The sequence below is a fragment of the Mustela putorius genome, unplaced genomic scaffold (genome assembly GCF_011764305.1).
Source record: "Mustela putorius furo isolate JIRA1106 unplaced genomic scaffold, ASM1176430v1.1 tig00000785_pilon_pilon_pilon, whole genome shotgun sequence".
NCBI classification, from domain to species: Eukaryota; Metazoa; Chordata; class Mammalia; order Carnivora; family Mustelidae; genus Mustela; species Mustela putorius.
In genome coordinates, this window is record NW_025421480.1 from 7,798,794 (window position 1) to 7,813,046 (window position 14,253).

At 40.4% G+C, this 14,253-nt stretch overlaps 1 protein-coding gene across 2 annotated transcripts in view; it reads left to right on the forward strand.

Annotated features, from left to right (window-relative positions):
* Positions 1-14,253, forward strand: part of DESI2 (desumoylating isopeptidase 2) — a 42,811-nt gene that overhangs the window by 17,404 nt on the left and 11,154 nt on the right. For both annotated transcript variants that reach the window (XM_045084665.1, XM_045084666.1), the window contains exons 2-3: positions 10,958-11,030; positions 13,521-13,614. In XM_045084665.1, coding sequence (XP_044940600.1) covers positions 10,958-11,030; positions 13,521-13,614 — 167 coding nt within the window. The remainder of the gene's footprint in view (positions 1-10,957; positions 11,031-13,520; positions 13,615-14,253) is intronic.

Sequence of the window (14,253 nt, forward strand, 5' to 3'; positions counted from 1 at the left end):
CTGCTTATTTACATGTGCATTCCCGCTATGGGAAACAGAAGTATTAGGGAAGGATCGTGTAGGTCGGTAAATGTATGTGTTTGCTACTCCTAATGCGGCTACCACGGGCCAGACAAGTGTTCTAAGTCTGTATATATTCGTTAATTCTGAAGTAGTCCCCTGGGGTAGAGGCTGTGTTTCATCCCCATATCATAATGGGGTTATGCAGGTTGTGCCGCTGGCAAAGAGTGAAGCCGGAAGTCGAACCCATGCTGGCTCCAGGACCTGAATTGGAATCAGACACTTTCTGAGACCGATCGGGTTCCTTAAGCAGGCATGTGTGCATGTATAAGAAGAAACCGAGGCAAAGTGCTCCAGTCCCCCGACCCTCCGTCCACTGTCTTGTCTTCTGTAATTGACGGGCTTTAGCTCCGGTGAGTTGTCATACTTGGATCAGCCTTTTTTTTTATCGGAGCCATGATCTCGGGAGGAAAGTTGAATATAATAGAAGCCGGATCCTTATGATCTAACCCGGAACAGAGGAACACTGTGGGCTTCCCTGTTAGACGTCGAGAGAAAGAGCCTTGGAGTAAGCGGACCTCATGACAGCCTCTCATACATGATTTAGGTGGGCAGTTCTGCAGCCGGGTCGTGGTGACTCTGCTGTTGGGTCGTGGTTTGAGAGCGGATTTTGTGGTAGCGCCCGGCAGGTTTACTGTTTTCCTTCAGTATGTTAGGAAGGACTTGAGAGCAATCAAACAGTAAGTTCACTTCTCAAATGCAGACATCCGACTTCTCCTGGAAGCCTCTGAGGGACTCCCTTTCTCAGCACGGGGTAAACTTGGATATCCAGGCACCTGCAGTGGACCTGCCCGAGGTTCTGTGTCACACAGCCTGGTCTCTGGTGGCCGGCCCTGGTGTCATGCCCTAGAGCTCTAGGAGCCACGGTTCTTGAACTAACCCCCGGATTGCTAGTCGACCTCTTAGGCTTGCGCCAAGCTCCAGGAATGGGAGCAGGCTGCTCCAGCTCAAGCGAAACGCCTTGGGGTAACACTGTTCTGCATTATCGCGTTTCCCCCAAGTGTGTCATTGTAGACTCTGGCATCTGCTACTGTTCAGACAACAAAATCAGCGAAGACGTTATCCAGCAACAATTCACAGAAGTCGCACTACCATCCAGTCTCGTCTAATTCGGCAGCTTGTTCTGTTTGTTTGTTTTGCGTGCGTGCATGTTCTTGGCTGGGATTTCATGTTGCAGATTTAGATCTTTCTTTCTCTTAGAAGAGTCCGTGTCTTACGGCGTTCTGCAAAAGCAGGAATTCCCACAGCGGCTCGAGAAGCCCTGTTGAGCTTTGTAGGGAGGTTTTCACTGCGGAGATGCCACGTGAAATGTGTCCACGGCAGTAAATACTTTCCCAAAGTAAAGCCAAGGAATAGCAAGCGTTGGAGAAGCGCTGAGAAGCACTACCATTAATTTCAACCACCTTGAGCTCGGAAGGGATGGCCGTTAAACCAGCGGGGAAGTCTGATAACTGAGACCATTCAGTAAAAGGCTTAGCTTCTCCAGAGGGTGGTGTTTGTTTCCAGTTACCTGATCGAATCCCCACTTAAAACAGGCACCATTCCTGCTGTCTGCAAAGCCTGGGCGGGACTTTGAGGCCAAAAGACTCCTGGAGGCGAGGCACGCTGACCTTGAATTAAGCGCCCCGCTTCCACCAGCAGCCTGGCCAGTTTTTCAAGATCGAGCCTTTCAGGCGTGTGCTCTAATAATAGAGCAAGGAAGCCCGAACAGGAGCAGAAACATTTGGAGGGCGTCTCTCTCTATGACCGGTGTTCCCTGGAAGGTTTTACCATCTTTTCTTCTGAATTCATTCAGGGGGGAAAAAAAATCACACCAAAGGAAAAAACATCGAATCTACTTCATAGCGTAAATTCTGAAAGTTTTGGCAGCAGCGCGCTGCTCTTCATATGTTCATTCTGGTAGCTGACCAGAATACATCTGTTTAGAGTTGGTTTTTTCTGTTCTTGATGTGTTATTTGTTTATAGCCTGGTTTCTACATGTTTTAGAAAGCAGCTGTCTGGACTTCGGAATGCAGTCTGTAATTTGAGAAGTAACCCATTTAAAGGTTTTTGACTGGGGATAAGAGTTCAAGAACGAATTGGACCATCTTTTCTGTTATTATAAAATGTTTTAAGGTCACGAATATATTTTTAACTGGTGTTTGCTTGTTTGTTTGTTTTGTTTGTTTTTGGTCAATTTCCCACATTCATAATTGTTTGTTTTCTTTCACTCCTAGTAAAGTTTGTATTAGACCATTTGTAAGACTAAGAACAGGGAAATGGGAACTTTTTTCCTCATGAATTTCTTGGTTTTCCTTTTGTTAATATAGGGAAACTTCCCTGTAATGCCATCTTTCCTTCCCTCCCCTCCCAAGAAGCTAAGAGTGGATTGTATTTAAAGGAAAACTTATCCTTGGGGGACACGTTATTTATAGAACCGTTTGCGTTTAAGTTTGCCAACTGTAAAATAATAGGCTTTCTGCCATTTGACACAAGTTAGTACACCCTTTATTTCTATTCCTAGCCTTTTTAAAACGGGTTTTTAATCCACATCCCATACAGTTCACCCTGTGCACAATTCAGTGGACATGTGAACTCATGTGTTCTTTACTCTGAGAAACTATTTACTACTGTGGACACATTTCCACGTGTGTTCACTGAGTTCTACAACCATCATATCAGACCATGTTAGAAATTTGTCTTCACCCTAAAAAAGAAACCCCATCCCGTTAGCAATCACTTCCATTTCCCTGCAAACCTCCCCTTTGTAGATAACCACTAATAATACTGCTTTTTAAATTTACCTATTCTAGGCATTTCTTGGCAACGAAATCCTACAGTAGGTGGTTTTTTCTGACCTAGCATAATGCTTTCAAGGGCTCTTAATGTCATTGGATGCATCAGTGCTCCATTCCTTTTGTCGAGAAATATTACATTGTAGAAACACTACACCCTGTTCACTCATCAGTTGACGGACATTTAAGGTGTTCCCATTGGTTGGCTATTAGCAATAATACTGCTGGGAAGGTTTTAATCATTTTCAGATGCAGAGCTATATTCTTTTGTTCAATTTATCCCTAAATATTTTTTTGATGTAACTATAAATGGAATTTTATTTTTTTTATTTTTAATTATTTTATTAACATATAATGTATTATTAGCCCCAGGAGTACAGGTCTGTGAATCGCCAGGTTTACACACTTCACAGCACTCATCATAGCACATACCTTTCCAGTATAAATGGAATTTTCTTAATTTCATCTCTATATTGTTCATTGCTGGTATAGAGAAATGCAGTTGATGTTTTATGTATCATCCTGTACCCTGCAGTCTTGATGAACTTGTTTATTAGTTTTTAATAGGTCATTAGTGGACTTCCAGTAATTTTCTATATGCAGGAGTACACCATCTGCAAGTAGAGATCATTTTACTTCTTCTTTTCCAATCTGGCTGTCTTTTGTTTCTTTTTCTTCTCTAATTGACTGGGCTGGAAATTCCAGGACAGGATCTTTGGAAGGGGCAAGAGCAGACATCGTTGTTTTGTTCCTGATCCGAAAGGGAAAGAAGGCATTGTATCTTTCACCATTAAGTATGACTTTACACTTGATCTTAGCCAAAAGGCCAAACTGTGGGTTTTCACAGATGCCCTTTATCAGACTGAGGAAGTTTCCTTATATTCCTAGTCTGTTGAGTGTTTATATCATGAAAGAGTGTTGGATTTTGTCAAGTGCTTGTTTGCATCTAAGGAGATGATCCTGTGGATCTTGTCCTTTATTCTGTTGGTATGGTATATTACCAATACGGTATATGACATGAATTGATTTTTTTGAATATTAAACCTAACTTCCATTCCTGGAATAGCTCTCACTTGCTTTTTCTATGTTGCTGGATTCAATTTTCTAGTATTTTGTTGAGGATTTTTGAGTCCAAATTCCTAAGAGATGTTGGTCTGTAGTTTTCTCATGATGTCTGTCTGGTTTTGGTGTCACATTATTGGGAAATGTTCCCTTCTGTCTTTTGGAGTGGTTTGTGAAGAATTGGTACTGGTATTGTTTAAATATTTGGTGGAAGGGCACCTGGGTGGCTCAGTCAGTTAAGCATGACTCTTAATTTCAGCTCCAGTCATGATCTCAGGGCTGTGGGATCCAGCCCCACATCGGGCTCTGCGCTTGGTGGGGAATCTGCTTCTCTCTCTCTTTCTCTCTCTCTCTCCCCGCTCCCACCCCCTACCCCCATCTCTCTTCCCTCTCATGCATGCACTCTCTCTCCCTCTAAAACAAATAATATTTTAAAAATTAAATGTTGGGTGGAATTCACCAAAATCATTTGGTCACAGTCTTTTATTTGTGGGTGGTTTAAATTACTAATCTGTTCTCTTTCATTCTCATTGATTATAGATCAATTCAGATTTTTTATTTCTTCTTGAGTCAGTTCTGGCAGTTTGTGTCTTTTCAAGAATTTGTTCATTCCGTCTATTATCTAATATTGGTATATGGTTGTTCATAGCATTTCTTATAATCCTTTTTTTTCCTGTAAGGTCCACAAAGCTGTCTGTTCATAGATTTATAACTAATAAATAGTTACCTTAATCTCACAAAGAAATTAACTCTAAATTTGGGGGCTTTCTAGGGATGGAAAATACAAAGAAACGTGATCATCAGAGGACTGTTGAGCCCTTCGTTGTTACTGCTCACAGTGAATATGTAGCATCACCATTGATTCCTGCCTGGCCCAGAATATTAAGACAAAACCTTTGCTGGGGGGAAAAAATGATGTTAGGAGAGGTAGGCTTCTGCTGTCTAATACTACCCAAAGGAATCTGGGTAAAGATAGCCTTTCCTTAGCAACTTCTAAGTTTCCTAAAACCTTGAACAAAACATTTGACCTGATTGTCCAACTTTGCATCCAAGGGTAGAAGTAGATGCTGGAGCTTGAAAAGCTCCCGAGTATTCATTTTTCACTGTAGTATGTCAGCACTTTACGAGAAATCTTATATAGATCAGGTCTTATTATAGTGAATTCCAAAGGACCAGCCAAATTTCTGGATAGTACATTTCTCTCTCGTTTTTAAGTTTCTCTAATTTTACAGATTTTCCTTCTCAAAAAATGTGTCACAACATACCCTTTCTTTTTTAGAATGTAAAATCTTGAATACAGGGAGATTTCAGACTCTAAAGTAGTAGCATACATACCCAGGCGACTGAAAGGAGTTCTAAGCATGGGAGAGATCATGATCTTTATTCTTGGAAGGGCAGAAAAGAAAAGATTCCTGAGTTCAGGATCCCCACTCTGGCGAATGCGTCCCCATTGTCACCCTGGCCAGAAGTCACTGCTTATGTATGATTTTTAGTTTCCTGAAAACATTTCTGTCTCCTGAGAAAACATTTAGAGTCCCATTATAGAAATTTATTATAAAAGCACTTTTGGAAAACTAGTGTGCAACTAAAAGATAAATTGTTAAAATTAAGTGCTATTAGACATTAAATGGAGAAAAATGCTCAGCTTACTAAGAGTTTTAAACCATTTGATTATTGCAGACAAACCATTTTGGATGATTTTCTTTTTGGAAAAGATGGATTCTTTTTGGAAAACGTTCTATATTTTGGTAGAGAAGCTCACACTATAAAAAGAGAAAAGGTCACCTTTAAATGAGAGCTGTCTGCGTTCGGAACAAAAGCTGTCGGTGCTGTTGTTAAGGAAATCAGCAGTATACAGACCAAATTATTGGTTGCAAACAGTATAAACAATGGAATTTTTCAAACGGAAAAGACAGTTTAAGTCGAAGAGAAGTTGGCTGCCAAGGAAACCACTGACTGGAAGGAAACTAGCAAAATTTTTATGCAGACTCGCCTGATCACCTTGTGGGATTTTTTGCTTCCTCTTCTGAGAAGGGAGAGCAAGTAGGAGGATAGCAAGCAACAGGGAAAAGCAGCTCTTCTGCTGTAAGGAGATGAGAACTAGATCATTCTCCTCAGTTCCCCCTAACTTTTTATTTTGAAAATGTTTATGACTTCAAAAACAAAACAAAACAAAAACTTGGGACGCTTGGGTGGCTCAGTCAGTTAAGCGGCTGCCTTGGGCTCAGCTCCTGCTCCACTGGGATCCACTCCTGCATCGAGCTCCCTGCTCAGCGGGGGGTCTGCTTCTCCTGCCGGCTCTACCTGCAGCTCCCCCGCTTATGCTGTCTCTGAAATAAATAAAAATAAATAAAATCTTAGAAAAAAAACACTTGAAAGAAGAGTACAATGTGTATACTCTTCCCCTAGATTCACCAGTTTTTTAACTATACTTGCTTTCTCGTACCCTATCCTACGCACACAGTCACTTTCACACCCATGCAGATAATAAGTCACAAATGTTATAGCATTTCAGCTCTAAATACTTCAACATGTATTTCCTAATAAGACATTCTCTGCCTAACCACAGTACTGTTATCACACCCAGGAAATTTTCCATTACTGTTTCCCCTAATAATGTCTTAGGGAGAGGGGGATTTAACCTAAGATATAGTCAAGGTTCCTTCATTGCATTTAGTTGTCATAATTTTTTTCATCTTCTTTAAAGAATAGTCACCCTTCTTTTGACTTTTATGTCACTATTTCTTTAAGAGACCAGGTTACTTTTCTTATAGAAAGCCCCACAGTCCAGTTACTGATTTTTTTTCTTATGATTATATTCTATTAAACATATCTGACAAAACTAACAAAGGAAATGTTGTGGCCTTTCTGTTTTATCACATCAGGAGGTACATAACATCAGTCAGTGATACTGTGTTTAATCATCTACATAAAGTAATAGTCACCATATTTTTTTCATATTTTCAAAGATAATCTTTTTTGGGGCACCTGGGTGGCTCAGTGGGTTAAAGCCTCTGCTTTCGTCTTGGGTCATGATCTCAGGGTCCTGGGATAGAGCCCCACATGGGGACTCTCTGCTCAGCAGGGAGCCTACTTCCCCCTCTCTCTCTGCCTGCCTCTCTGCCTACTTGTAATCTCTCTCTCTCTCTCTGTCAAATAAATATAATTTTTTTAAAAGATACCTTTTTTTCCTTATAATACAGAGAAATGTGGGGTTCAGTACTTTGAGACCAAGTGAACATTATTCTCCTTTTTCTTCAAGATCAGGAACAAAACCAGGATGCCCCCCTTACCACTTTTACTCAACATCATATTGGGATTCCTGGCCATAGCAATTACGCAAGAAAAAGAAATAAAAGGCATGCAAATTGGAGAGGAAGAAGCAAAACCGTGTACACTCGAAACTATAATACATGTGTGAAAAAAATTGGAGAAATAGCAAGATTTTATCCTCAAAGACTGAAAGAATTAATAATGTTAAGATGTCCATACTACCCAAAGTAATCTACAGATTCAGTGCAATCCATATTAAAATTCCAGTGACATTGTCCCAAACCTAGAAATAATTATAAAATCTGTATGAAACCACAAATGACCTCGAAGAGCCAAACCAATCTTGAAAAAGAAGGAGAAAGCCAGAGATACCACTCTCTCTTATTTCAAACTATACTACAGAGCTACAGTAATCAAACAGTATGGTATTGGCATAAAAACAGACACATACATCATTAGAACTGAATAGAGCTCACAGACTTAAACCCATGTATTTTTGGTCAGTTGATTTACAACAAAGGAGGCAAGAATAGAGATAAGGAAAGGACAGTCTCTTTAACAAATGGTATTGGGAAAACTGGACAGCTCCATGCAAATGAATGAAACTGGACCACTATCTTATACCAGATACAAAATCAACTCAAAATGGGTTAAAGGCTTGATTGTAAGACTTCAAATTATGAAACTCCTCCAAGAAAACATAGGCAGCGATAAGCTCCTTGACACTAGTCTTAATGTTTTTTTGGATCTGACTTCCCATTTATAAAGTAAATAAGTCATTGGGATGTATTGTGCCATGCAGGAATATAGTCCATAGCATAGTATTAACATTGTAAGGTGATAGATGGGAACTAGACTTATAATGGTGACCATTTCACAATGTATGTAGATCTCAAATCACTGTATTCTACACCTGAAACCAATATTGTATGTCAGTTATACCTCAATAAATGTAATTTTTTTCAAATATTTCAGATAAAAGTGAAAGTAGCCCTTTCTACTGCTCCGCTCCCTCCCTGCTATGTCTGCACCCCTTTCCCAGACTGTTAACAGTTTGGTCTGTATCCTTCAAACTTTCTTTTGCTGTAGTCAGTGTAGTAAAATACTACAGTTTTGTAGTATGTTTCCATTTTAGCACAAAATATACACAAAGGGCATATTTATTTATTTTGCAAATATGTGATCACATGACAGATAAGATATCATAATTGGTGTTTTACCTTATACGTCTTAGGGATCTTTTTATGTCATATGTATCGAGTTATACATAGCTACTCTTTTAGTAGCTGTATGATAGTTCATAATACAGATTTACCATAATTTATTTAACCATTCCATTACCGATATCAGTGTTATTTCTCGGTTTTCAGTATTATAGACAACAGTTAATATCCCAGAAAATGTCTTTGCATATGTTCAAGTATTTCTGTAGAATAGATGCCCAAGAAGTATAATGGTTGATTAACTGTTACTGATTCACACTTCAGTGGGAGCTTCCTCACACCCTTACCAACACCAGCAATATTTAGCAATATTTTTTATATTTGCCAGTCTGATGGATTTAAAAAAAAGAATGGTAGCTTATTGTTTTCATTAGTATTTTTCTGTTTACTAGTGAAAATGTTAGTTCATGTTTGTTAGCCACTAATTTCTTCCATGATTGCTCACTTGTCAATAGGTTTGTTCGTTTTAAGATTTTTATTTATTTGAGAGAGAGACAGAGATAGAGCACAGGAGTGGGGAGGGAAGAGAAAAGCAGGCTCCCCAGAGATCAAGGAGCCTGATGTGGGGCTTGATCCCAGGACCCCAGGATCATGACTTGAGCCAAAGGCAGATGCTTAAGTGACTGAGCCACCCAGGCACCCCAAAGGAGTTATTTTACTGGAGCTTTTGTGTATGGTATCCCTTGCTGTCTGAATTTTTGCTGCCTAAACTGTAGAATTAAGTAGATTTGATGAAGTCTTGAGAAATCCCTTTCTGTATGTACCCTCACTACAATACCCAAAATCAATTCAATTCAGATAATATCCCTAACTTGCCATCCAAATTCAGGCTGTCCTAAATCAGGAACCAAATAGAATCTGATAGAGAGCGAGACATATTATCATTCTCATCTTTTCTTCTTGTGTCTTGTTCATCCTTTGATGTTGTGCATGTGGTTTTACACAATAAGAAATTTGAAGTTTTTGTTGAATATCTGTGGTTTTCCTATAAAAATTCTAGGTTTTGCTTTACTTAGGTCATCTTTTCCCATCTAAGAATTTTTTTATCAATTTTCTTCTCTATGATTATTTTTAGACACACCAGAATTTTTAGATACATGAAACATATTTTTATGCATGAGTTTTTTCAACACCTTTTTAATAGTTTAAACTTTAACATTCTTCCTAAACACCATCTTGATCATATACCAGATTCTTACACGTGCAAGGATCTGTTCTAAAGCAGTACTGTCCTGTGAATGAGTGTATTGATATATATTTTTTTAAGATTTTATTTATTTATTTGAGAGAGAGAGTATGAGAAGGGGGTTGGTCAGACGGAGAAGCAGACTCCCTGCCAAGCAGGGAGCCCGATGCGGGACTCGATCCCAGGACTCCAGGATCTTGACCTGAGCCGGAGGCAGTCGCTTAACCAACTGAGCCACCCAGGCGCTCAAGTGTATTGATATTTAGATGAGAAAGTTCCTTGTTCTCTTTCAAGTATTTCATCTTTATTATTGCTTAATTTTTCTTCCAGGTACCTTTAGGACAGAATAAATTGACATGATCCATTTATACTTCCTCCAGTGAAGTATATATATGTATGCGAACATGCACTTCCCAAAGTCTGGAAAACTGGCTAGGGATCTGGAACCAGGTTAAGACTTGAATAAACCCAGAAACATTAAGACCAAATTACCTATCCTCTAATCTAGAAGAAACTTAATGGGTTTGTAACACTGTTAAGTGTTGCCTAAGTATTGTTTAATGAGCTGTCGACTCATTTACTGCCGCCTTCTAGGTAAACCCTCTCCAGTCCTCCTGGCACCCCTCTGCGTTCACCCCCAGATATCCACATCGTGATGCTTGGTGCACCCTCTTTGCCATTCCAGACATTTTTCCCCATTCCCTTCCACTCTGCCACACCCCCTGCATTTTCTACCTGGGGAAACCTCATTTGTTCCTAAAAACCCAATTCACATACTGCCTTTTCTGGGAGTGTTTGCTGCATGTCACTGGTAAGACTGTGGTAGCCTTTGTGCCTCATATTATCTGTTCCTGTATTACTGTGATCAAACTTTGAGCTGAATCAGGACATACATGCCATATATATGTCTTATATGTCTTTTTCAAACGTTTTTGAAAAAATACAATAGCCCAGTCCTCAGGGAGCTCACCAGAGAATGAAAGGGAAGGCTTAAGATAGAAAAAAAATAGATATGAAAGCATATGCTATGTGTGATTTTTTTTTTTTTTTTTTAAATCGCAGGAGAGCTTTTATATCCATTTTTTCCCCCAATCTGACCAGGTTTAGACTGTATGGCTTATGCTCTAAGCCTTTACAACTTTGAGGCAGTCATTTTGACCCAGGAAGGCATTCCACATGGGATGTCTTACAAGCAGAAGCGCAGAGATAGGACCAAATGAGCCATTATTGTTGAGTCCGGGGGCCAGAAGGAAAAATACTAAGAAATGAAGCTAGAAGTGCCTGACTGTTCCGTGAAGGACGTGGGGTAGTAGTTTCCTATCATGTGGAGTTAAGTGGTAAGTGGACAGATACTCTGAATCTCTTCTTTTTCTCCTAGTACTGGATGAACGAATACACCTCGTCCATCGGAATTGGCGTTTTTCATTCGGGCATTGAAGTATACGGCAGAGGTATGTGTACACACAGTCTAAGTAGACTTTCGGAACATTGTTTTCTTTTAGAGGACTTGCAGTTCTGTCTGTAGCGCTTTCGGCTGCTTCCATACATTACTGTGGTAAAAAGAAAATCTCCCCACATTCGTTTACACTGTATTTTGAGAAAATGCCCAAAGTTGAATGTATTTGGGGAGAAAGTATATGACACCATACATTCATGAAGTTATCTTTTATTTCACATACAGGGTCTTAAAAGATACTTGCCTTTTGGGATTGTCTTACCATTGACAGTCTTGTGCCAGTGATACTGGAGTTCCTAAGAAAACCTGCACGTTGAAAACCAGTCATTGCGGTTGGAGAGGAGTTGGTGCTAGTGTCAGACTTGAAATAACCAATTTCCTGAGGGAATTTCAGTATTAAATTTGTTTTTATAGACTTGCAAGTGTGTCATTACAAAGTTTAAAAATGTCACAGAGCAAATCCCACCCTTGATTACATCTAGCTTTTTGCTCAGGAATGATGGCCTTTGTCATTAACTCAGCCCTTTTAGTCCTCTTGGTCCTTTATTACGATAAATACGACAGGAGCCACTCAGGCCAAGCAGCTTGTTATCAACAGCTTTTTCCTTGGTTCTGATTCGCACTGTTGGTGTGGGGTAATTTCCTCCAGACCGAGCCATAAGTGGTAACGGTCTGCATAACGCAGAGCACATTGCCAGTTCCAGCAGGGCTGTAAGACCGTATTATTTGCATCATAAACTCCCCCTGTAGCAGAAATCTCTTTTATTTGCCTCAGCCAGGCGGTCTCTGTACCAGACTTTTAAGAACACGTGATGGCAACCTGCCCGGAGCCACCCATGGAGGTTGCAGACCAACTTGCGCGAACACGAGAAAAAGGCTCATGTACCCCAATGTGTCGGGGGCACTGATACTGTCCCCTCCTCACGCTCCACATTAGCTGCCCCTGGCTGCGGCATAGCATAGGAAATGTTTGCTGTGGGGATCCGGCCCGTGAGCTCCATCTTACTGGAAAGGCTGCATCTACCAAGTAATCCCCCAGAGCACGGAGGCTGCTGCCCGAAGGCTTAGCAGTCAGATTGTCGCTGCAGGCCGCATCGTCATCCGTGGGTTTACTTCCCCTGTTTGATTTGGCTTCTACCAAAGTTGTGTGTGTTGCTTTTTAACTGATTTTCTGTGGTGTGTTCCAGTCTTTTAAGTGCCATCCAGTTCTGAGCCACATGACCATGCCGCTGTGAGATAGAGAAGGACATGGGGACAAGTGGCACTTGCTCCATTTTGCAAACAAGCCCAAGCTCAGCTCTGCTGAAAGTCCTGCTGCTGATCAGTAGAACGGGGACTTGAACCTGAGTGTTCTTGCCTACTAGTCAGTACCCTCACACCAGTCTAGTCAGTGCTCCCCTCCGTCAAGTGATTTAGGAAGAATTAAAAACACGGTCCAAGCATGTTCAGGGAGGCTTATCCAAGCTAAGGTCAATATCTTCCTGAAAGTGGAATGATACTTCTGGAATAAATGGCTGATGACTTTTCTTACTGGAATTGAAGTAAAAAAAAAAAAAAAAAAACTAAACAAAAACTAAACATTACCTTTCCACATCTGACGTGATTATCTACAGTGTTTTATAAAATCCTGTCGTTAAGATCAGGCACTTTATTCCTTATCCACGTCCTTGTGCCAGTGATACTGGAAGGTCTGGATCAAAAGGAAACTTGGTGTCTGCCTTGTTCGTTGACCTTTCACGATTATATTTAGTGAATGGTCAGCGAGGAGATTCATTTAAACATTTGTGATTTTGAAAATAAGTCCACCACGATCTCAGTATCTCCTCCCAGGAATTTTAGTTCCTTCCTTATCTGAAAGCACTGTCTGCTTCTGTTCTGGATCAGAGCTGATTTCTCGTGAGCCTATAGCACGCACCGTCCCCTCCTGGCTCAGAGACGTGCTGTGGAGAGTGTGTGTGTAGGTGTATGTGTCAATGTGGCAGCTTCTTTTTTTCTTGAATGAGGGGAATGGAATTCAGTTTTTCAGGCTTGCTAATGTTTCACTCTTACTCAAAGATAAACCAACAGTCTTCAACCCAGGAGCTGTGCAAAATCATTGTTATTAGACAGCTTTTCCGGTAAAGTGCGAGTTTAACATTTGACCGCTTTAATTTAGAAAAAGACAACACACGGAATGGACCACCCACTTGGTTTGGCACAGTAACTAGGCAGAGAGACCACATTCCCCCGTGGTAATCATTCTGCTCTCACCAGCCTACACGAGATATGGATCACCTTGGAGTATCTTTCCTTAGTGGTTTCAGGTTTTTTGAATCAACTGTTGTGTACGAGGAACAGCCGAATGAGATGTTTGTGAAAGAATTGATAACCTGCAAAATGTTCAGATGCTATCATTATTATCCTCATGGTTTATTAAAGCTAATACAGCATTTCTGATTAAGTTTTGTGTGATAAATACTAAAAATCATGAGTTTTCTCTTTTCAGAATTTGCTTATGGTGGCCATCCTTACCCCTTTTCTGGAATATTTGAAATTTCCCCAGGAAATGCTTCTGAACTAGGAGAGACATTTAAATTTAAGTAAGTAGGGAGGATCATTTTTATTATGCTATCTTAGGTGCCAACGTGTGTTTACAAGCATACCGAATTCCTTCTGGAGACGAAAATCTAGGAAGTTAAAATGTTTCTTTGACGGTGTTGTAGTTGCTGACTATTTAAAACTGAATCTGTCTGAAGTTGTATAAAGATGGGAATCGGCCCTCTGAAATGCCTGACGTAACCTAGTCTGTTGCTTGTATTCAGGACCCACGTAAGTTCCCTTGTGTACTTGGAAAACGTTCTTACCTTGGTAGGACTTGGGTTCTGCTTTAGAAGACGTTTGTATGTAGCAGTGGTTTCCCCTCGACCTCCCATGCAGGGGGAGAGGGAAGACAGTGACAGGTGTCTGTATGGTTCACGTGGTAGCTACCCTCGGGGTGAGCAGAGCATATGGGGCTGTTGACTCTGCATACACCTGAAACTAATGTGACATTGGGTGTCAAATCCAGTTTATTTTAAACTCAAATAAAGTTTAAAATTTAAAAAAAAAAATACATGAAGAGAAAAGAAATGATGGGGAGGATTTTTTTTTTTTTTTCCTGTTTAAGAGAGAGCAAAAGAGCGCAAGCAGGGACAGAGATGGGCAGAGGGACAGAGAATCCCAAGCAGGCCCCTCACTCA